The sequence below is a fragment of the Artemia sp. Qi Xiang Cuo genome, chromosome 12, assembly GCF_049724085.1.
Source record: "Artemia sp. Qi Xiang Cuo chromosome 12, ASM4972408v1, whole genome shotgun sequence".
Lineage (NCBI taxonomy): Eukaryota > Metazoa > Arthropoda > Branchiopoda > Anostraca > Artemiidae > Artemia > Artemia sp. Qi Xiang Cuo.
This window is the reverse complement of record NC_142805.1, coordinates 35,180,062-35,205,686: the sequence shown is the minus strand read 5'-3', so window position 1 is coordinate 35,205,686 and position 25,625 is coordinate 35,180,062. Positions and strand designations below refer to the sequence as shown.

The 25,625-nt window shown below is 35.9% G+C and overlaps 1 protein-coding gene across 2 annotated transcripts in view; it reads right to left on the bottom strand.

Annotated features, from left to right (window-relative positions):
• Positions 1-709: 709 nt before the first annotated feature.
• LOC148946058 (spliceosome associated factor 3, U4/U6 recycling protein-like) overlaps positions 710-25,625 on the bottom strand; it is a 52,726-nt gene continuing 27,810 nt past the window's right edge. For both annotated transcript variants that reach the window (XM_089098011.1, XM_089098012.1), the window contains 2 exons: positions 1,840-4,268; positions 710-940 (listed from right to left, as the gene is read on the bottom strand). In XM_089098011.1, the coding sequence (XP_088954137.1) occupies positions 778-940; positions 1,840-4,256 (2,580 nt within the window). In that variant the 5' untranslated portion in view covers positions 4,257-4,268 and the 3' untranslated portion in view covers positions 710-777. The remainder of the gene's footprint in view (positions 941-1,839; positions 4,269-25,625) is intronic.

Below are 25,625 nucleotides of genomic sequence, written 5' to 3'. Positions count from 1 at the left end.
GAAAGGGATCCAACTTGATTGACATATTCAATATGTCTTTTATCTCATAACACTTCGAGACAAAAGAAACAAGGATGCTATTTAAGAGGATGGCAAGCATGATATTTCCTAAGTTAAAAAAAAATGGCATCCAAAATCAGAAATATTTTTTTTAAGCAAGGGAGCTCGTCTTTAATAGTTGGAACAAATCAAATATGTCGTTGTGCTGTTTAATCTCAATTCTCTGGAGTAATCTACGAGTTACAATTTACCTACTTTCATGGGCTTTTTACTATCATACACAGGCTACTACAACACACTTTTGCAAAAGGACTGGTCGAGACAGTTTGGAAGGATAGAAAGACTTGGTCTTTTCTAAGGGTCTTTTATCTACTAATAAGGACACTAGTAAGGAAGTGAGCGCATGGACCATTCTAATCTTTTTATACATGAATTCAGACAAGGTGGAATATCCTCTTCAAAATTTGTGTATCAGCCTCTAAGGTGTAATTTCGTTATGAGTTATTAGACCAATTAACAAGGGCTTTAAGCACATTGAATTTACGATTTTGCACCTTAGTAATCTCATTGAAGGAGAAAATAGTGCTGGAGGCGCAAACCAAAGCTAGGAAATAATAATTTCCAAATATCTAAAAAGAATAGCTCGGTCTTGGAAGATGGAAAAATAAATTATACACTCCATGGCTAAAAAAGAAAAAGAAAATTAAAAGCCATACAGAACTATAATTTATTAAATTTTCAACGATTACATAATTACAAATACAATTCAAATCAATATTACTTGGAGCCAAGTAACATTTTACGAAAATCTTCATTCGACTTTGCAAGTGGTTTTGCTTCACTTGATTGCGCAGTTGGGGCAGGTGCATTTGCTTTCCTCTGCACTGATGCTGGAACTAAAGCAATTTGACTTTTACCCTTTCCCCGAGGTCCAGTTACCCTAGAATAAAGGAAAAGCGATAAAATATAGACAATACATGCCCCTTATTTTATATATACCGTTTCTACTTTGCTTATAACACAACAAAAGAAGAATAAAAGGAGACATGTCACTGCTTCCCATGGGAAAGAGCGATTATCCTTCTTATTAAAAACGGGGGACTGTAGTTCTATACGGAGTTTTCGGCTATGGATATTCCAATGGCGCAATGTCTTGTCTGGTGATAGCAACATAGCCTTCTTATTTAACCTAATATAAAAGATATTTAAGCTCAGTCTTATTTTAACTCTGAACAACTTTTCCCAACTTTCTTAGAACTGTTGATAAATGCCTACTCTTTGAAACGTTTAATTGGAAAGTTTTGATCTATATTGATTAGAATGTTTTAGCTAATTTGAGATTTGTTGGAATTGGCAAAAGCAAATAATAAACAGCAGAATTGAAAATAGAATTTAAAATAAAAAACATGGAGATTAGATAACTTTGAATATATTAACTGAGTACTCATTATTTTCTCGCCAAGTTTCTTCTAAGTATAAGTGAATATTAGAACAGTTTGCAATTCTCTTTCCTTTTTACAGTCATTAGATATCTCTCTAGATCTTCCATATAGGAGCTAGTCACAGGTACTTCCATAGAGTAGTATCTAACAAAAATCCAATTCCATCATATGACTAGCATCATTCCAAGCAGCGGTAAATCTCCAGCATTTTTATTGCCACCCCCAAACAGTCCCTAGTGGCTACCATTTCATGAACAAACAATACCATTGTATCTGAGACTAGATTATCAACTAAATTCCAGGTTTGTCGTTGACAGTCTCATTATTACACAAATAAATTTTCGAAAAAAGAAGAAAAAAGAAAGTATAACATTTATGTACCAGTGAGTAAACTTACCTGACACCTCCTCCAAGAGCAGGAGCAGCTCTTTCAATGGATCTTACTTCTTCTTTTCTTTGTGGGGGATTGCTAATAGCCACGCTAATTTTCAATCCATCCAACTCAATTCCATCCAGCTTGACTACAGCTTGAGATGCAGCAGCAGGGTCTTCATACTCAATATAAGCTATTCCCTTTGGCTGACCACTTCTAAATGTAACAATCCTTACATCTTTTATAGAGCCAAATGGTTCAAACAGTTTGATTAAATCGTCTTTTGTTTTGGACTTGGGTAATCCTTTCACAAATACTTTGTTTTTCTCTAAGCGTTGTGAGAAATGAAAAACAGGTGTTTTAAATGAGGGATCTGCCTCGTATCTTGAAACAAACATAGGCCTTCCATCTACAAGTTCACGGTCACGTTTTAGTGCCTCTTCTACCTCATCGTGCTTGCTGAAGACAACATATGCAAAACCTTTAGATTTTTTATTGAAGTTTCGAACAAGCCGCACACTAAGAACATTCCCTGATTTAGACATAACGTTTTTAATAGTCTCTTCATTTGTATTAAAATCTAGATTGCTCAAAAATACAGTTTTATCTGGCTCAGGTGAGCCATCTCCTAGAATTCCAAAATCTTCAGAAACCACGTCTTCCTTTGGCCTTTCCCGCTTAGCAGATGGTGTCTCAGTTGGCGGGGTAGGGGATGCTTTCCTTTTTACTCCTATTTCTTCCTTCTTCTTCTTTGGCTCTATTGATTTCTTTTCCTTCTTTTTCTTGGTTTCATTTTTTTCTCTATCTTCCTCCAAACTCTTCAAATGTTGTTCATTCAATTCACTTAACCTTGCTTCACACTTGTCAACGCATTGCTCATACTGGTCCAAACTGCCTCTTTCTCTTTCATACATTATCCATTCATTTACTATACCTTCAGGCCAGTCTGTATCAGCCTGAAGAGCCCTTTGAAAAAGCCTACGAACATGTTTACTATCACCATATTTCTGCTCAAGTGAGATGTACTTCAGCCACATTACAGCCGATTTGGATAAACCCAATTCTAAGGCTTCACTCCATAATTTTCGTGCTTCTTCTAAGCTTCCAACAGAAAACTCTAGTCTAGCCCAATAAATATAAAAATCGCAGCTGGGGTCACCCTCTAGACCAAAGTTGCTCAGGACGTTCTCAGTTGCTCTACCTAAAATATTTCTTAGCTCATCAAGATCTTTTTCATTATTTAATTTAGCTTGCCTTCTAATATAGTCTATATAAGCAAACCAAATTTTTTTATAATCAATACCAGACGACAACCCTATGCTCAGTGCTTTTTCAACAGCTTTTAATACTTCTGGTTTGTCTTTCCCGATTTTTTCTAGCAGCAGTATATAAGATGACCATAATTCGCCAATCCATGGGCAGTTTCTAAGACTTTTTTTGTGCACAACAACGGATAAATCCAAGTCCTTTAACTTCTTAGTTACATAGTTTATGTATATCATCCATAAATTGCCAACAAGTGGACAGTCTGCTACTGCTCTTTCACAAAGACACAAAATTCTAGCTGGCTCATCCTTTTCAATTTCGTACTTAATATAATTTCTATATACATCACTTTTATCATCTTTAACAAGTAACTCCTCTTCAAAAGGAGTAAGCTTTTGTAAAACTTCATTTGCTTTTTGATAACTCTCAACCACACTTTGGTCAACAGGTTCATTATTTTCTGACTTCCAGCTCTCATATTCAGAAAAAGAAGAATCATTATTCAACAAGGGACATGACAACTGTCTTTTGAAAAGCTTTTCAACTCTTTCTTTTTGATTCACAATAGTATCCTCCTCACCCCCAGCAGATATAATTGTTTGAAGTATACAAATTTCATATTCACGAAATGCTTCCCATAATATTGCACCATTGCTAACGTGTAAGCCAGCTGCTTGTATTGCTCTCTCAAAAACGGCTCTTGATTCTTCTATGTCACCACCTCCTATTGTAAATTGACAATACTCTAGCCAAATAGGTACTGACAGGTAGTCCTTAATTGCAGTTTCAAATAATTCACAAACATATTTTTTCTCCTCTTCAGATGTGGCAATCTTAGATTCATCCTGAATCCAATCTAGCCATAGATCTTCAGACAGAGGGAACAATTTGCTCATTTCTTTATAAGCTAGGCGAAGCCTGTCAAGCTCTCCAAGTTCTTTAAGCAGTTTGACTCTGGATAAATGTAAATCATAACTATAAATATTTCCTGCCAGTTGTTTCTCAAGGGACACTAGCTCTCTTTCCTTTGTTCTTCGGTTTTGTTCATCCAAAGATTCGTGGCTACTTTCTGTTTTATTAGTGTCGTGTTCATCACTTAAATCAGATATATTTTCCTTCTCGTTGGTTTGTACAGCATCGTCTTTCATTGGCACATCACCATTATTTTCATACATCTTTAATCCAATCTATAAAAAAAGAACTCCATAAAAGTAATGAATATATAGGATATATATAGTATAATGAAGAATATATAGTATATATAGTATATAGTATATAGAATATATAGTATAATGGTACGCAGGCGGATCAATCGAACGCCGCCAACGAGAGACCCTGTTGACCGCCGCCAAATTGTCGCTACGCCACCGGCGCGCCACCACCGGCAGAGGCGGCGGCGTTCAACTGACTTTGAATTAATTTTGCAGCAATTCTTTACCTCCTCGCGTGGTCACTTTTCTTTCTCGCGTGGTTTAGTATTTTGATTTTCCTGATTAGATATCCAGCAGGGCTTGCACTATCCCCGAATTTTCGGGTATTTCCCCGAAAATCTATGCGTCACCCAGAAAAAAAAAATTGGTTCCCGAAAATCACTGAATCACGGTGCCGGCCCTTGCGATTTATCACCGGTGACTTTCCCTGCCAAATATTACTTTGAATACCATAATTCTTAACTACTCTCTTGTTCGTTAATTTTCGTCTCTTTTGTTACTTTGCATAAAAACCAGACAGATGCAATTGCAATATACACAGTTCTTCATATGTTGACAAAAAATATCATCTTTATGAAATGAGATTAAATCATTTCGAATGTAGTTTCCCAATTGCTATTTTTTACATCATTTGTAGTCAAAGAATTTTATTTTTAAGTTGAATAGAACGCATTCACTATTATACAGCTTCAGTTGGATTTTGAAATTGATAGTCGACAGATTGTTTCTACAGCTGAATCATAATTTTGCAGAATTTTGTTTTCTTTTGTTGTTTTTAGAAAAACAATTTCTTAATATTTAATACACAACTCTTAAACACCTGATAGATTAAAGAAAATATAATCTTCTTTCTGAAAACTTTCTACCCCCCCCCCAAAAAAAAAACCCTTCTATTGAGACAAAATTAGCTATAGACTAAGCTATGTACAAGGTTGGGGAACTGAAGATTGAAACGGAAGTAACCCCAAAAATATGATTCATAAAAAATTGTAAATTATTGCCTATAAGGGGGGGGGGGATAGGGGGCTACCATTTTTAAATGATAATACCTGATTTTTTTTTAAATTGAAAGCCGGGATGCCAAAAAGATAATTATTTTTTTCATTTAAATTGGAGACAGAAGAAAATGAATCAAATTCCCTGGGAAACCATTGAAATATTTTGATAGTCCCAGGACCCCCGGTCAAACTTGTTCATTGTCTTGGGTATTCTGCAATTTCTCATAGGCTACTGGCCTAATTTAGCTTTTGTGTGTGCTCCCTTTTAATTAGATTATTTGGATGTTATTGAATGCCACGGCGAATCAATGACTCAGTTTGCCAATAATTTGAGGTATATCTGAATAATTTTGACATTTTTGTTGTTGCCATTGTACTCCTTTACTCATACCCTCGATTTTTTTTTTCTTCAAGGAACACCAAGCTGTTTAACGTTATTTCGCGTGTGGTTGAACCATATAGTGACCTAGTTAATTATTAAGTAAACTATTTCTTTAATGTAAAGCTGAGACGATATCATATCAAGGTGGTATCCGGAGGGGGGGGGATTAGGGAAGCATTATATTTCAATGATAATATTTCAGATTTATTTATTTTTTAAAGCAGGGATCCCAAAAAGTCAATTATTTTTTTATTTTAAAGCAGAGACGGTATCCTATCAAGGTGGTATCCAGAGGGGGGGGGTAGGGAAGTATTATATTTAAATGATAATATCTTGAATTTTTTATTGAAAGCAGGGATGCCAAAAAGTTAATTATTTTTTTAATTCAAAGCAGAGACGGATCTTATAGAACATTAGTAGAGGTCTAAGTTATACTTCTATGGGAAAATGTTCCTTCCCATCCTTTTCTATAGGACTATGTTCCTTCCCATGCTATTTTATAGGACTGTGTTCCCTCCCAGGCTCTTCTATAGGACTATGTTCCTTCCAATGCTATTCTATAGGACTATGTTCCTTCCCATGCTATTCTATAGGACTATGTTCCTTCCCATGCTATTCTATAGCACTCTGTTCCTTCCCATGCTATTCTATGGCACTATGTTCCTTCCTATGCTATTTGCTTAATGCCCTAGGACCATACTATATGCTTAATGCTCTACACCTTTTCAAAGAGAGTGAGTATCCTCTCACATGGCCTTCCACATCTACAAGACGTATAGGAATTCCCATGCAATTTTCTTGATGCTCTAAACCTTTTTCAAAGATAGTGAGTACTCCGTCATATCAATACTTCCTTCATATCTTCCAAAACAAAGTGATAAAAAAACACGTCTTTAGCAACTTCGTTCATCATGATAGTGTATAAGGTTTGAAAACTACGCCTGAGGCAGTGCAGTTTGACGTGTACATTGTAAAAAACGAGCAAACCTTTACCTATATAGTGATCTAACACGTTTGGAAACCGTGAATAAGAGTATATAGTACAAGCAGACTGGTTTTTGAGGCAACATCCATTTTGTAGAATTAATCAGAGAAAGTTCTGAGGCTATTCTATATATGATAACTTTAGTGGTAATTGGAGAGGAATAAAAGAGTGATTTGCATTCGCCTTTGAGACGTTGTATATAACGGACATGCGTTATGATTAAATTTTCACAAAGTTCCAAGACACCATGGACAAAGCATCTGATATTATTGACTTGGAAGCTTTGGCTACAGCGATTTATAATGTGAGTTCAGTTTAGTAAATTTTCGTAGTTTATTAACAAATAAAATCATTTTACATAGTCGCCCCTCCAGTAAATTTAAATTCAGGGTATACCCCCCCACACGATACAAACTCCACTATATGATGTTTATACTCGATAGAAAGCGTAAAATACACTCTTTTTTCCATTATGTAAACCCCATTTTCCCTCCCCCCCTCTGTGTACGAGTTTAATTCATTCATTAGAAATAATTCTTTCGCTCAAAAATGTCATTTTCCCATCATGCATTTAAAATCTGCCCTCTTTGCAGTCTAGATAAAACCATGTGTTTAATCTTCTTACAAAAGGGTGATTTTCATAAACCAAACTTCACACGCGCACTATCTAAACTATGAGAACAAAGGAACGGAAATGATTAAGGCCACATGCTTTGCGTAATTCTAGACGGTTTAAAAAGGGGTGAATTACGTTTTGGATCGAAAAATAAACTATTTCCGTAAAATCTGAACTAATGAGGTTTTTGACTGTAAACTCTAATTTTTTGTAAGAAAATTATGGAAAATACTGGCTCAAATGTGAATCTTTGGTTACAAAAAAGTCCAGCTTTGGATCGAAAAAAAACTGTTTCCGTAAAAACTGAACTAAAAAATGTTTTTCACCATAAACTCTAGTTTTTTGTAAAAAAATTTTAGAAAATAAATTTCACTGGTTCAATTGTGAAACTTTTGTTAGAAAAGAGTTCATTTTTGGATCGAGAAAGAAACTATTTACGTAAAATCTGAACTAATAAGGGTTTTTGACTGTAAACTCTAGTTTTTTTTAAAAGAAAATTATGGAAAAATTACACCTAATGAGAGGAGTGTTCTATTTTCAAAATTATCTATTTTCAATGTTTCAGTTAAATCTTCAAAGTTTTACCTTCCTGGAAAGCAAGGGATGGGGCATTTTAAATGCACTTATTTTCGAATTCATTGGATTTTGTATATGATAATAGTATTATGATTAAGGCTACATGCTTTGCGTAATTCTAGACGGTTTGAAAAAAGGGTGAATTATATTTTGGATCGAAAAATAAACTATTTCCGTAAAATCAGAAGTAATAAGGGTTTTTGACTGTAAACTCTAGTTTTTTTTAAGAAAATTATGGAAAAATTATACCTAATGAGAGGGGTGTTCTATTTTCAAATGTCTTTAATGAAAGCAAATAATGTTTAAGTTAAATCTTCAAAGTTTTACCTTCATAAAAAGGAAGGGATGGGGCACTTTAAATGTTCTTATCTTCGAATTCATGGATTTTATAGATGACAAAAAAGGTGTTATAAAAATCTTTCACAAATTTCCTTTCTTCTCTAATATTATAATCATTTGATGAAATTTTCTTCTCTTTTAAGGAGGATTATAATGAATACTCTCCCCCTGAAAATAGAGCAAGATAGACCGATGCCAAATCAATACAAGCTGCAAGGACCTCCATCATCAGATATGCCGGTTCTTTTACACATGCTTCGGACCAGCCATTGACCACTCAACTTTTAATGCCCGGAGCCTCTCACGCCAGTGCCTGCTCTGCACTACCTACGCAAACCTCTATGCAACCTGGCAGAAAACTGAAAAGAGAATGGGAGGCTTCTCATAATGCTTCAGCCCCGTCAACTCAAGATCGTGAGGTTGCCCCTCTTCATGCTTTGCCAGGGCCTTCAGGCACACAAATGCAGTCAGAATTTGGAAATGTAAGCATTTTTACCTCTACTTTCTACCTGGTTATAGAAATATCTATCTATTTCTTTCCAACTTTTTTTTAGTCTTTTCTTTTCACCATTTTTCAACACTGTAAAAGTGTGTGTGTCAGAGATATCAAAATGTTATTTTCGCTATAATATTAATCTCCAACCCCAACCATTGTTTTAAATTATTCTGCTCCCCCCCTTCAGAGATACCTAAATATAGTGTAATTTTTTTTTGCTTGTCAAAGAAACCGCTCTTTTGTTAGTAGTCAAAACATTGCATTGTCTATGCCACACCAAACTATAGAATATTTATCGCGGGGCTTTTTAGGTGTTAATTTTTTTTAATGTAATTAAAAAATAAAATAAAATAACTAAGTTCTATTTTGGCTACTTTATATGAAGTGAGGGAGCAAGTTTTTAGTTAAAATAATGCTAGGAGGGGGAAATTAAGTTTTGAGGGAGGCGTAAAAATGCTACTTATTTACTACCCCGGTAGACATCTGGCTTAAAATGTTTCAGGAGAAATAAGGCTATTGCTTCTTTCTGAACTAATCACAGTTCCTTGACAAATATTTTTATAATGTACTTTACTTTATTGCTATTACAAATAGTACATTTGTAAACGCGTAGATTTGTAGGAAAAGAAATCTGCTTCTAGTCTGATCGCTATTTTTTATGGATGGCTAGATTTGTAGGAAAAAAAGTCAGTATTTTTTAATGAGGTATTAAGACAATTATTGAGTTGATTTTTTTTTACTGTATTTTATTGCTATTAGTCAAACATTGCGATGTGTGTGTGAACGTGTGTGTGTGTGTGTGTGTGAACGTGTGCGTGTGTGCGTGTGCGTGTGTGAGCGTGTGCGCGCGCGTGTGTGTGTGTGTGCGTGCTATTAACAAAATTTGTAATTTATTATGCACTTGTTTGATAAATAATAATACGAATACAATTGAGAAAAAAAAACATCTCTTTGATAAATAATATGAATACAAATCCGACTAAGAAAAAAATAAATAGTGTTGGTGAGGGAGGGGGTGGGGGCGAGTATTTACTCAATATAATGCTAGGAGGGGGGATTAAGTTTTGAGGGTTCGGTGAAAAATTGGTAGTCTTCTAACTTTATAAAGGGATGTTGTAGAAAAGGGGGGTGGTGAAGAAAACCATAACTTTGCTACATGACTTTTGGTACTTATTTAGTACCCGGTAAACACGCTAGTGGTACTATAACGAAGTATGTGAGTGTGTCTACTATTAACAAAATTTGTAATTTATTAGGCACTTGTTTTATAAACAATGCTATAAGCAAAAATTTGTAATTTATTATGCATTTGTTCGATAAATACGAATCCAATTAAGAAAAAAAATTGTTCGATAAATCCAACTAAGAAAAAAAAATAAATAGTGTGTTATAATTTAAATAAAAGTTTCCTCAAAGAAAAAAACTCAATCCATTCATTTTAGTTTCAGGTGGAAGCTACAAAAACAACTGCCTTCCCTGGCCCAGGACTTCAGAATATCATGGGTAATTGTCCACTGTCGCCGGATGATGTTAGTGAAGGTACGTCGTTTACTATTCCCCCGGATTTCCAGCTTACAACGGAAGAAATGGATAGCCTTATGGAAATTGTTGGATCTATTGTTTCTGGGGACATTTTTGACGATGACTTTATTGTTAGTGAATTGGGTCCTGTGCAAATAGGTGCAGGACATGAAAATAACGTCGTGTCCCCGGAACTACGTGAATTTTATTTGCTGGAATCTGCTCTAGGTCACTTGCAAACACATAGGGTAGATTTTAATGCCCCCGAGGAAAACTTGGTTGATGGGAGTGTCATTTTAACAGACCCTGTAAATGTTCTTCATACAAACATCGACCGAATTCGAGCACTTATTGGGATTCAGATTCAGAATGGGGGGGGGGGGTCAGTGGGGGATTAAGGCATCAGTCAATCAAAAAGTTTATTTACAAAAGGGGACATCAGGGGACATTTTTTATTTTCAATTTTCAATGGGTAACAAAACGTTTTTCCCTGATCTAAATGAATTTAAGGGTAACTTTTTCAATAGGGTCAACAAATTAAAATTAACTTTGGACACGTTCAACGAGAGGGGGAGTGGGTCCACCATTTTGCACATTGAAAATATGGATCTGAATCTCAGTAGATTAAAAAAAAATTATTTTAAGGGGAGGGCGGGGTAACAAAATAAAATGCCACCCAGATTTGTCGGCTACCAAAGGAGTTCAGGGCTTCAGATTTGACACGGGGCTGCAATGCTTTAAATAAGCATTTTTAGCAGCAGCCCATAAAACATTGAAAGATGAGTCAACAATAAAAAAATCTCAACAGACTTGCACGTAACGGTGGAGAAAATTTCCCTAATGTAAATTTTGATTGTTTAGAGGGAAAATATCCGGTGTCCTTAAAAGAAATAACTATATTTGAAAAAGCAAATGAAAATCTTGGGTTGGGAGTGGTTGTTCTCCAGTATGACAAAGAATTTGTAAATGGGGGAAAGAAACCGAATTAAAAAGGGGTTTTATGTTTAATTAGGATACATTTAGTAGATAATGTCAAAAATTATGTTTGGGATGTCTATGCACCCCCTAAAGATGTCAATTCCTACGGTCATTTTTTCCCCGCCATGGCAGTTATTCGATTCTTATCCCAATACCTGAAGAAGAGGAACTTTACTATTGTCCCATGTGTCTTGCCTCATTTACACCTGAACAGAAATTCACAGATATCATAGGATATTGCAAAATTCATGGGAATCAAAGAGTAGAAATGCCAGCAGAAGACAAAGATACTTTACAATTTAAAAACTTCCTAAATTCCCTGCTAAAGTTTGATAAAGTATCTTTAGGCTGAGAATCAAGACTGTTGGAGGTATCGGACCCATCAAGGCCAAATATAGTCAAGGAACACAAACTAGTTGTGTGTTCCTATGCGCATGCCCGACGAGATTCCAATAATAAAATGCAATTGGAAGACTTTTTTTTTACTATGGATGAGGAGGGTGGCATGGAGAAGTTATTGGTGTGTTTAATAAAAACAGCGAACGGTGCAATTTCACGATTGCATCACACCAACTACCCAATGTCATTATCAGATAAAGAGCAACGGGCACTAGAAAAGGGGACAATTTATTGGGTTTGTAGGGGTGCTCTTGCCCCAAAAGACGCTGTCCAGGATCACAATCATCTTATTGACCCCAATTCAAAGGGGAAAAGTAACTTTCGGGGGTGGGCTTACAATTCATGTAATTTAAAAATTAAACAGCAACTCTTTCTTCCAGTTTTTATACATAATTCTAACTACGATCTGAAGTATATGCCACCAGCAATGGCACATCTTCAAAGAAATGGAACAGTGGATGATGCATGGGTGATAGACAGCTTTTCCTACAAAATCATTCCTAAATCATCGAAAAACATGCTTGTTTTGGAATTTAAGTGAAGACAATTTGAAAACGGCGTTGAGTACAAGAATAAAATTCGCTTTTAGATTCCCACAGTTTTTTACCCAAACCATTGAGCAAATGAATTCAAGTGCAAAAAAACGATGACGGCTGTAACGCTTTCCCCCTTCTCAAGCAAAAATTTCCAAATGATTTATATGGTTTGTTGAGGGTCAAGGGCATCTATCCTTATGATTATTCCTGTTCCATGTCGAGATTCGCCGAGGAAACTATTCCCTCGATCGAATCGTTTTACGAAAGTCTACACGATCGCAGGTGCACCCCTGATGAATACAGTTTTGCTAAAAAAATGTGGGCCGAGGGAGGGTGCAAAAAAGGACTTGACTACTGCAAGCTGTCTTTGTCGAGTGATGTTTTAACTTTTTAGATATTATGTATAAAAATACGGACAAATTCTATGAGGAATTTAATCTTGACTTAAGGTATTATTTTTTATATCATCATCTGGTAATGGACCTCATCCTAAGAATTCGTGGGGGAAAAATCGGGCTGATCACCAACTTCGATCAGCACCTGTTTATAGAGAGGTCAATGAGGGCTGGATATGTTTTTAACGGGGATCGTGTTTTGGAGACAGATCCAACAGGAGAAAAGACGAGAACAGAATCGGAGTCAGTGTTTCTTTATAAAAATTCCCTCTACACCCCGGCCATGTCCCATTATGCACTACCCTGCGATGACTATAACTGCCTCAATGACCCTCAAGCCTCCAATTTCCCCAATATTGATTGTGTTGAGGAGAATGGGCCGGTTGGATGGTTTTTTAAAATTGATGAGTAGATACCAGTTGAACCTCACAATTCGGCAAAGGATTTTGTTTTTCCATGCATCAATACACTTGTGACAAGAGGCTCTTTGAGTCCCCGCAAAAGACGTTTGGTTAAAGTGGACGGATTGCATTAGTCACCCTAAAAACAAAAACTTATTGCCGACCTCCTGCCGAAAAAAAATGTTGTTTGACAACGAAGGATCTTCAACTGGATGTGCAGCAATGATGTCGGTGTCACAAAGCTTTATATATCGGATCGGTTTATCCAAAAACCTCGTTTAAAAACTTTCGCAGACAACTTTGTCAAAAAAAGTCAGGAAGTACGAAAGAATCCCAAAAAAAAGTTAACAAGTTATCTTCTAGGATCTTTATTGTTATTGATGTTTGTGTTTATGTTTTTATTCAAATAAAATTGAATTGAATTGAAAAAGAAATCTATAAGCTCATTTTAAATTCGGCTTTTGGTAAAATGTGTGAAAGTGTTCGCAATAGGAATCGTTGTGACGTCGTGACCGACCCCGAACAATGTGCTCGAATTATCACCGATCCAAATTACACTTCCTTTACAATCATTGGCCCGGACATGGTACTATTAAATAGGAAAAAAAGAAGCATTGTCCTGAATAAAAATATTGCTGCAGGCAGTGCGATCTTGGAGATCTCTAAAAAGCTCATGTTGGAATTCTACTACAATGTGGCTAGGGTACAGTGGCCGGAGAAGGGGCAAGTAGAGGTCTGCTACTGGGACACAGATTCTCTACTGATAAAAGTAAAAACCCCAAATATACGTGATGATTTGGTGCACGGTGAAATTATCAGCTCACGGATCGACTACACCAATTGGAGTGGGCTTTACCCAGAGCTAGTGAAACGTCGGGTGCCAAATCAGCTTTTATTTTATAAAACAGAAACGGGAAGCGACATGATTTCCCGTGGTATGTTTGTAAGTCCGAAGGTGTACTTTATACAAACACAAGACGAGGAAATCAAAAAACGTTGCAAAGGAGTACCCACCCGCTATGTGGATAAGAATTTCGACATGGACGTCTATAGGAATTGTATTGTTGAAAATACAATTCTACGAGCAAAATTGTTGGCAATTCGTTCGCTGAACTACAGGAACTTCACTGTAAATATAGAAAAAATTGCCATGAGTACTATTTCCGACAAGGTCTATATTTGTCAAGACGGTGTGACTACCCTCCCCCTGAGGCACTATTTAACTTCAGACCGAGCCCAATGTGTTATTCTTAGGGAAAGTCTCGGTTTGAGTAAAGTCCAATAAATTTCTCAAAACCTTGGGGGGCCTCGCAGCCTTGGAGGGGGGGGGTCTCACGGCCCAGGGGGAGGGCACACGGCCGGCCGCCAGTGGGGGGCGCCGCCACTACCAAAGGTATCTTTTTTTTTACTTAGAGCAGATTTTTTTTTTAGTAAATATACATGTTGCATTCAAATTAAAAAAAAATGATGTAAAAGTGATATTATTCTAAGTGTATTTTTTTTATTAAATGTTGTATTTTTTTTTTAAATAAAGTATATTTATTAAAGTGCTTTTTCTAGTGCATTTTTAAAATAAATGTTTTTTATTATAAATAAATTTAAAAAAATCTTAAGTGTATTTTTCTGTAATGTATTATTTGTAAAGTGCTGTTTTTTATGTTAATAATACAAGAAATATGATTCTTTATTGTTCTTCTTCTTCTCATTATTCTTGAATGGAATAGTAGGGAAAACTATTTAGTCATTAGACAACTGTAGTCTACAGTTAGTTGTAGGTGAAATATTGAAGGGAAAATGTATCAATTTAAAGCACCATTCAGATGGTTTCTGTGTGGTCCATCAATGTCAGGCAAAACGACACTCTTAACTAAAACAATTAAAAATTGTGATTAAATGTTTGTGGAAAAGCCGAAAAAAATATACTATCGTTACAGTATTTGGCAGGAGTCATACGATAAAATAAAAGCAATTGGCATAGCGGGATTGGTGAAGATACAATTCATACAGGGACTTGATGTGTTCAACATTATTGAACCAAACTCTTGGCTGATTATTGACGATTTAGCTGAATCTATTCAACAATCGTCCTAGGAAATGCTGCAATTGTTCACTGTTGGCTCTCATCATGAACAGATTTCCATTTCTCTGGTTCTACACAACCTCTTTCATCAGAGCAAATGTATGCGAACACTTGCATTGAACTGCACCTACTATATCATCTACAGAGTTGTTCGTGGCTCTAGCTCGCTAATAACTCTCAATAAACAAATATACCCCGGCGCCCCTAAATTTCTGCTCTCAGCATACAATCAGGCAACTAATAAACCCTACGGCTATATCCTATTGGATCTTAATCAAAATACATCCGAGGATTTGCGTGTAGTCACAGATATTTTTGACAATGAAATTACAGTATATCTCCCCGTGAACAGTAAAAAGACCTATTAGTTGATATCATGACAGTGAAGAAACTACATGAAAATAGACATTTATTTTAGTTCTAAGCACTTCAAAACCCCCGCTTAGGAAAGCCATACTCAAGCATGGCAGGCACGTACACAGGAATTTGTTTCGAGAGGGCCCAAATCCTTCAAACCCATTATTCTGTTAAGAAAATCAGAAAATTATGGGGAAAAAAATCGCGAGATTTTGGGGGGAGGGGCCGGGCCCGGAGGCCCCCCCTGCGTACGTCCCTGAAACATGGTGTTGAAAATGATTTCATTAATCTAATATCCGAACTTTGTTTAAATTTGACCGAGGGCAATATTCAACTGCCAGAAGTAGTTAAGCAACAGGCAAAGCAACATCGTTCCATTGTACGTACATTGACCTCTAAAAACAAAGGAAAGAATTTTAAAACGAAACGTCTTTTTCAGGCGGGCGGTAGCTTTTCCACCCTTTTACTACCGATAATTGCAGGACTTGTAAACAGTTTTCTCTAGAGAATGGAAAACCCTATAAATTGACTCCAATAGAACTCGCTCTCTTACCCTTGGAGCAGTTTGAGAACAATCTGAGTAAATTTATTGACAACGAGAATATTGAGGATGATAAAAAACTGCTTTTACTTCAAGATGCACTTTGCCGAGTGGACAAACATAAGCTCTATCGTGTGAAGGCCAGTGGTATTGATCAAAAAAGAATCATCTCAGGATTCTGCTGCTGCTGCTGGAACACGATTAAAGAAGGAGGAATTGGATTCAATTGTGTCGAGCATTGGAAATCTAATGCCGCACTCTTATCTTGAACAAAGTACACAACTCATAACATATCTCATGGAAAGCGGTAAAGATCATATTCAGGTTGATAAGAGTGTGAAATGAATTATAATTCAGGGGCAGAGCTACAATTTACTTGAGTTAATCTACGATATGGTTACAAATCGTAAAAGACTATTATCATTTGACGCTCATCTATATAACTTTCTAAATACATTAAACTTCCCAAAAAGCCTTATTAGCAATAGGCGAATTCTAATAAAAAATTAAATGAACATGCACCATCGTCAACACCATTAAAATATGAAGAAGAAGAATAAGAAGATTTTCAATCAATTTTGGAAAATACTAGCACACCTAGTGGAAACTTGACAATGGTGAAGAGGAGGAGGAGCACACCGCTGATAGCTAGACAAAAGCGAAGACGTATCAAGTCAACGTCACCACAACCACTAGTATACAAAAGGGTAGCGGACGTTACACTACACGTTTACGTTCAAAATGGTTGAAGTTCTGAAACGTGTTTATGAAAATATTTTGGTGAAGCGGGAAGTTTAAGTTCCCACACCACTCTTTCCAAAACCACTGGTGTTAACGCTAAAGGTGTACAAGACTATCTACAAAATAAAACAAATTACACTCTGCATAGAAATCACAGGCTTCGTGCTAATCATTATTGAAAAACTGAATCCTTTTTCCCACTGTATATAATGCAAGCAGATCTCTTAACTCTAGATGTGGTTCAAATATGTCACAATACACCATACAAGTACATTCTACTTGTAATCAGTGTTTTTAGTCGCTATACATATGCAATTCCATTGTGGACAAAGAGAGGTGTTGAAGTTTCTCAGGCCGTTGAAAGTATTCTCGAACAAGATTCGTATAAAAAATTCAAACGGATCGTGGTAGTGAATTTGTTAATCCCCATGTTGCAAAAGTACTAGCGAAATATAATACACTGCTCTATCATAGCCATAGTCCTATAACGGCTGCGTTGGCCGAACGATTGATAAGAACTATTCGACTTTTAATTTCGAGATATTGCACATTAAAAAATACATCTGCTTTTATTCATGATTTAGATAAAATCATGTTGATTTATAATCAACGACCTCGACGATCATTGTTCAACTCATTCCCAACCGAAGTTCATCATTCTGATCATGATGCAATTGATACCTTTCTTAAACAATATTCTGATGAAACGAGTGTCAAGAAGAAAAAATTTCATATTTGAGTTGTAGTTCGAATTAATTAAACAACAAGGTCAATTGAAAAGAGTAATTACCTAGTGTACACTAAGCATTTTTACGTTGCGAACATCATAAAACCCATACCCTTAGCTTATTTGCTACGTGCTACAAAAGATAAAAAAATTCTCGGCGGCTTTTATGACTATGAACTACAAAAAGTTAAAAATAATAGTGAAATCTATCAAATTGAAAAGATATTAAAGACTCGTACTCACAGAGGTAGGAAACAGTTACTTGTTCGGTGGCTAAGGTACAATTCTGATTTTGATTCTTGGATGAGTGTTGAAGATATTGACAATGCCCAATGATTTCTATGTAACATTTATGTCCAACGTTTCCGATCCTCTCTACAATGACTTGAATAAAAGTGATTTTTTGGACGAAACTCTCCCCCGCCATCAAATTTGACGGTGCGTATGAAGCGGCTCTTGTCGACTGTATTCTCAAAAATACCTATGACGTCCTGAGAAAGGATTGTGTGTATGACATAAAAGTTACACCATTCGATTGGTCACTCTTTGTCGAGTAAGAATGGGCTGAAGCAATTAAATCTAATGAATATCTACATGTCAAATTGAAATATATTGAATATGATAATATAACAGATTTGTGTCGTACAATTAATAGAAAAATCTCATATTGTAGGAATGGTACATTCCATTTTAATTATTCAATGGAACATTGGAACATTTTAATTATTCAATGGATTTGAATTACCTCACATGTTGACACTGAAATAATTATTCTCAATGATAATCTGAAAGTTGTTCTTGGCTTTAAACAGAATATGATCAATGGGAAAAACGCCGGTACCGTTAACAGGATGGATCAAGTTATTTTTGCTGACCATCTACCTGGTCTTGCCTCGGACTCTTGAATATTTCTCTATGCATCTTTTGTGGAAACGTCAAGAGTTGGTAATTCAAATCTCCCCCTCTTACGTGTTCTTGAATTAAAAAAAACTCACAAGCTTGTTCATCACTATAATATAAAGCATCTTCAGTATGGTCCTGTAAACACTTCGTATTTGGAACTCTGTCAGTAAACACTAATAAGTGAATTGGGTGATCCTCAAGCATAAAAAAGAGGTTAAGCAGTGATTATATGTCATTTTCGACCCATTGTTGGTATCACCAGCACCACCTAAATTCAACAATAGAAGACTTCTATTTGTCTATCCCGATATTGTGTGTTATGTTGGTGCTTTGAGTCCTCGTCAGATAGGCAATGGATTGGACAACTACAAGGGGCGTACTAAAATGTCTGGCTATGGTCTTGGTAGTTGGTTTGCTAGGCTATTTCGTTCTGCACTACCCCTTGCCAGAAAATATCTTGTACCTGCTGCATCAAATTCTGCCGCCTCAATGCTACAGGACTGGGGGTCGGGTAAGAATTTCAACGAGAGTGTTAAGGAAAATATTAGATCTTCAGCAAGAGCCGTTGGTGAGCAATTAAAATCTCAGCAAAATGGGAAGGGATTAAAAAGGATGCGCGCGCGTCATCCACTCATCATTCTCTACCCAGGCGGGAAGCAAAGGACATCAACAAGGACTTTGAGGAATAAAACAACGAAGGCCAATAAGCAGAAGAAGAAGAAAAAGAAAAAGATTGTTAGATCAAAGAAGGATTTCTTCTCTTAAGATGACTTATCTCCCCCACAAGGAATCACACCTATCAATTAGTTCCTCATTGAATCTGTTCAATGCTGAAAATGTTGATGTCAGTGTCAAGTATGGCTACTATGAAAAATTTCATCCCAAGCCACCCCTCTCGGAAAATATACACTTTCAAATATTTTCCAATGAAGACTATTTCATTGATTTGTCATCAACATTTATTGATTTAAATGTTGCGGTGACGAAAAAGTCAGATAATACAACAACTACTGCCGATGGTCTCTCCTACGAAAACTGTATTCTACACATCCTGTTCAAACAAATTAATGTATTTATTAATGGAACATTGGTGAGCACTAGCAATAACTTATCCAACTATTTAAGCTACATACAATTTATGATGATGACACCAAAGGCTTATAAGGAGTTGAGAGGACCATCATTGGGCTATGAATATCGATCAGGTGTTGATACCGACGGTGAGTTGACTACTGCAGTGACCCAGGAATATCATCTGGTTGAAAAATTGAATCATAAGATATTCAATATATCCCAATGGTTACCCCCCAATGTCAAGATTGACATAAAGTTGCAACTGGCCCCATCGAATTTCATTTTGAGAAAAACTCTTCCTGCAGCACCCAATGCAAATGTCATTATCACATCGGCAATTCTCCACATCCAAAAACAACGGATTATAAGCTCTGATGCATTGGCAGTGGAAAAGCTAAGAGCCAATGGCAACAACATTAAACTTCTTGTCCCCCATAAAATCACCAATCAACGTCGCATTGCCACCGGCTCTCGTACCTATACCGATTCATCATTTATCAATGCAGAAATCCCATCAAAACTCGCTTTGGCCTTTGTGAAGAGTGGCAGTGCCGTTGGATCCTGGACTGAATCCCCCCATGATTTTAATTTTTTCGGTCTATCTAGCCTTGTGTGCAAAGTGAATGGTATTCCTCTGTACACTCTATCATTTGACAAAAAAAACCTATAGAACTCTGTATGAATTGACCATGCAGTCCCTAGATTATGACTCACAACTACTTTAAAATAGAATTACCGCTGCAATGTTTCAAAAAATCATGGCTTAATTGCTTTGGACCTGTCGGGTAACCAGAATGTGAGTATAGTACGAACAGGGAATGTACGCTTAGAGTGCATATTTGCCGATGCTTTGACTGAGAGTATCACGCTAATATCATTGAGTCAATTTGAAATCTATTGGGAAATCACACCCGGCGGCAGTGTTCTACTAGACCTAGCACCATGAACACAAACCAAATAATCAACGTATTTAATATGGATCCATAAATGTCCCAGTACAAGTCCTATTGCATACCATCGGACGTCACTGAAAAAGTTCCAAGTTGTAACAATACCCTAATCATTGTTAATAGCAGTCCATCAAGTTTGAAGATAGGTCATTAGCTAAACATCTTTCAAACAGCAAAGAATATTGAATTTTTTCATCCTCTTGGCCTATCGTATAAATTCTACACGCCTTACCTCAGCAATTTTATTGAAAGCAATGGGAAAACTATTATTCAAAATCAACGGAGAGTACAGGATTTAACGACTAAGACATGTGGCTTTCATGCACTACTCTTTTTCATGTTCAGATGTCGTGGCTATACCTACAAGCAGTTTCTCAACATTTGCGTTGATTTACATCGATTGAACGACTTTCTAGTTTAAAATATAATTAGACGCTGTCTTAATTTTTACTATTGTCCCATAGTAATAAATTTTCATAAAAATAAATTTTAATTTTATTATTAATAAAAGGAAAATGTATGTAAATGATAAAAAATGACTTTTCCACTCTTCAGATTTCATCTTCTACTAGATATAGGTATTTGTCAAGAACAACTAATGCATGTAGATTATCTGAATTCACGGTATACTGATCCTGATGTGCTGCAATGTCAGGGTCACATTTTCTATAGTAGAGTGTAACTTCACTTTTATCATATCCCTTTGTATAGTCAATGATACTATTCTCATTCATTTTATAGAATTCACATTTTTCAATTTGCTTATTTGAAGCAATGTCACAAACAGTGTGCTCAAGTGGCGAGTCACATTCCGTCACAGCCAAATAAAAATCAGTGGGCTTATAATCATAATAACCATTGTCTTCACAACGATGACGTAGAAACCAAATCCTTTTGTTGTTCCAACAGTTGAATCACTGACCCGGTTCCTCCTCCCGGAACTATCTAAAGCCACGACGTTACCAATCTCTCATCGATAAACTAAAATCACGGTTAGGATTCTTTCCAACCATACCAGAATATGTAATCTTGTACTGAAGACATTTATCATAGTTGTAATTAGATCAAAGGTTCTCTCTAAGATGAGAGTCACACACGTCTTCAAGACAGGAATTACAACCTTTAATTTGTACAGCATATCCTCTATGCAATTTACACGGGTTGCATAATCTGCACTTTTCATCATACTCATCAATCATTGTACAATTCTCGCATGATGACCAGCTGCCCAGTGTGTACATGCATAGCGGACATGTAAGGAACATTTTTTCATGTGTTGATACCCTCACTGCCACAATGAAACTGAGCTACCAACAACAAATTGAGGGGGATAGAGAAATGGTACTCACTCTCTTTAAAAAGGTGTAAAGACCTCGTAGAATAGCATAGGAAGGAACATAAACCCTTAGAATCCATACGACATTGTGAGAGGCTATTCACTCTCTTCGAAAAGGTGTAGAGGTCCCATAGAATAGCATGGGAAGGAACATAGTGCCATAGAATAGCATGGGAAGGAATATAGTCCTATAGAATAGCATGGGAAGGTATATAGTCCCATAGAATAGCATGGAAGGAACATAGTCCCATAGAATAGCATGGGAAGGAACATAGTCCCATAGAAGTATAACTTAGCACTCTACTAACATTATATGACTGCTGTAAAAAAAGAAAAAAAAAAAAAACAAATACAAAGGGAGTGTGAAGCAGGGCTTCCACTTTCGAATATTAAAATTCGGGGGGCAAGTTTTAAAAATTCGGGGAGTTTTCGGGGACTAGTCTTCAAGATTCGGGGATTTTTCGGGGAAAAAAACAAAATGGAATTTCGTTGCGAAAATTTGGGAGCCAAAATTGGTTTTAGCTTCGTTTTCAGGCTCAAGTAGTCCGCGTAGAAAATAAAGCCTTTCACAAAATATGTTTTAGAGCCAGAGCCCGGGATTGGAACCCATAGCTGAAAACTCTTATTGCTGATATTGCGGCAAAAACTTCAAAATTGTAAAAAAAAAAAAAAATTGTTTGCGGTTTCTAGATAAGTAAATTAAACAGAAAAAATTCAACCTATAAGTATGGGGTAATATTAAAACTTAAAACAAACAAGAACTAAACTAAACAAGTAAATTTAAACTTAAATTAAAAATAGAATTTTGACGACAATTGACACATTATTCGTTTTTCATACTGCTTCTAAGGTCTTAGGTGTTTACCCCCCCTCCAAATAAAATAATCCCCCAATGAAAAAAAAACCCCACCTCTCACAAAAAATATTCCTCGCAGAAAATGCTCCCCGCAGAAAATATCCTCGCGAAAAATACCCACCCCCCTGCGGAAAATACACCTCGGAACATACATTTTTTTTCATTGTTTGTTTCTACTATGCTTTCCTTTCTTTTGGTAATCTCATAATTACTATATAGTCACCGATTGACCCCAACCCTCTCGCCAACCCTGTGACCATCCATGTTCCAAATATAATACTTATTGCACTCTCATTTCTATATCAGCCTATCTAATGCCTGGACATGATAGCTGTAGGCTACAACTCATATAAAAATTACTTATTCTTTTACTTCGTGCTAACATTATTTGGCATTATTAACCAACTGTTCGTGATAAATAAGTCCGAAAATATATAAAACTTGACAAGAAAACAATATGAGCCTAATAACCAAATTTTTACTTTAAGCTGTAGTGTGAATCTTCTTGTGGATACTATTTTTGGGGTTACTTCCGTTCAAATCCCCTACTCCCCGACCTTTTACATAGTGTATAGCTAAATTTTGCTTCATTAGGAGGGGGAGGAAGTGGTGCATTTTTGTATGGTAAGAAGATTGTATTTAGGGATAGTTCCTAGGTAAAAGTAAATCATACCATATTTTCTTTGGGTTTTTTTTCTATCTCAGAATTAGCCTTCATACAGGGTTATTAATTGTTCAAGCATTAGAAGTTGTAAAGGTAGACCTTAGATATTTAAACAAATTTACTTGGCTATCCCGAATTTGAGCAGAATATATTTTCCGTAAAATTTCCTTAGCCTAACAAACAGTTTTGCAACATCGTAAAAATATCCTAAAACTGCAGTTTAAAATATTACGCCCACTGAAAATATTACACAGTCAAAGGGACCAGAATAATAATTGTGAGGGGAGTGCCGAGTGAATACGTTTGAGAATAAAAGGTGATATGATAAAAACAATTCTCAGATAAAAAAGAAAAGAACTCAGATTTTACACACCGAATGAAACAAAAATTTAAATGGTAAGAATTCCTGGCAAAAAGATCAATTCCTTCAATATATTATGCGTTCACTCATTAAGCATTAAACATTAATACAGTATGTCCAAAACCAAAAATAACAAATAAAACCAAATTTAAACTTATGATTTGGCTTTCTAAACAATTCTTACTGAGCATTCCGTTAAACAACTTCAAGTATAATTTTTGGCTAATTCTGTCAAGATTGCTTGACCTCGAATGATGTAAATTAAGAGTTTTATAGCATTTGGAATACTGCATTCGAAATTATTTAATATAAATAAAAGAAAGAGATACTTTTGTGAACATATAAAGAACCGTCTATAATTAAATTCTATCGGTCTGGTTTTTATGCAAAGTAACACAGGAGACGAAAATTAACAAACAAAAGAGTAGTGAAAAATCATGGTATGTAAAGTGATGTTTGCTAGGGATAGTCACTAGGGGTGAAACTGTGGTTGAGTTATTTTGGGGGAAATTTCGGGGATTCGGGGAACCAAATTTTTTTTCGGGGAGACACATAGATTTTCGGGGAAATCCCCGAAAATTCGGGGATAGTGGAAGCCCTGGTGTGAAGGGAGGTGAAAGACTTTTACAAGAATATGACAGTTTGGTTGCTAATAGTAGCTACTAGGTGGAGTATCCTATGAAAGTGAACTGTCAATGAGTAGAGAAAGTAATTTTTGTAAATTTAAGCTGTTATTTGAGAAAGACTGATCAAAACATTAATGTTTGCGGTCAACATGGAACGCGCCGGCGGCGCGCCGCCGCTGCTGTTTTTTGCCTCGCCGATCTTCCCTCATCGGCGTGGCGCCGGGGTATATATATATATATATATATATATATATATATATATATATATATATATATATATATATATATATATATATATATATATATATATATATCTTTGCTAGAAAATATATTTTATAGTTATCTTTGCCCCACCATCAAACTTGTACAAAGGCAAGGGAGACATAATTTCCTAAACAATACTGAAAAAGACGTGTTGAGGCCGTACAGTGAAAACAGGAAGAAGAACAATTTTAAATGCAATAAAAGATAATCCAATGGGCCAAATAAAAAACATCAGTTTCACCAAAATGTACTTCAAGACACAAAAAGTAATAGTTCTTGTTTCACTTTCCTTTTGCTTTGCTTTTATGAATTCCTTGAGGCAAAGTGTGATGAAACCTGTGAACACCTCAATATATAAAAAACTGGATGAAGAATATTGGAAGTAATTTATAGGACCTTTTTTTTATCATGCAATTTACACTAGCGAATACAAGCATAACACTAGCAATTTTCTGATCCTCAAATGAGCCAAAGTGAAGGTACCAACTTTGGAAATCCAGCAACAGGAAAATCTATACTCTTTATGTCTGTAGTAGAATAACTTATCTTTGAAGGACTGAATTAGCATTAACACTATGGTTTCAAGTCGGATGAGATCTTCAAGATACAGAGAGAAATAGAAAGGTGTCCAACCTTTAGGAGAAAGCTTCATATGTTTTTCTTTCCTGGAGGAGGAAAAAAAATGCAGAAAAGCAGGTTTATAGATAATGATTTTAATTTTTATGGAAGGGCAATGAGTCCTTTTTTATCGATATCAAGTGAAAATTGCACCCAGTCATACTTTATGCACAGGTATGACTTAAACCATAGGTACACAAATCAAAATTCTTTAAGTTATCAGGGGATTTACTGGAAAAGGGGGAGGTTTCTTATTTCTCACACTTCTCTAATATGTCACAGATGATTTGAACCTTGCAAATGTGAGTATGACATTAGCACGCATGCCCAAGCCTAAGAAGGAGAGGAAACATGAACAAAGGACTTAAATTTGTGCATTTTTTGGAGTTTTTCGATAGGACTGAAAGGATCCTGACCTCTTTATGCATTCTTGAATATACATACATATTACATCTACATTTTATAAAAGAATCTATTCATGTATCGTTTTGATTTAGCTGTTATTTTTTTTTAAATATGCACGATAAAGTCTTTTATAAATATGAGTTCTGTTTCATTGTCTTAAAAAAATAACAAGTCTTTCGTCCTTTAGCCCTGTTCCTATGCTCTGCAA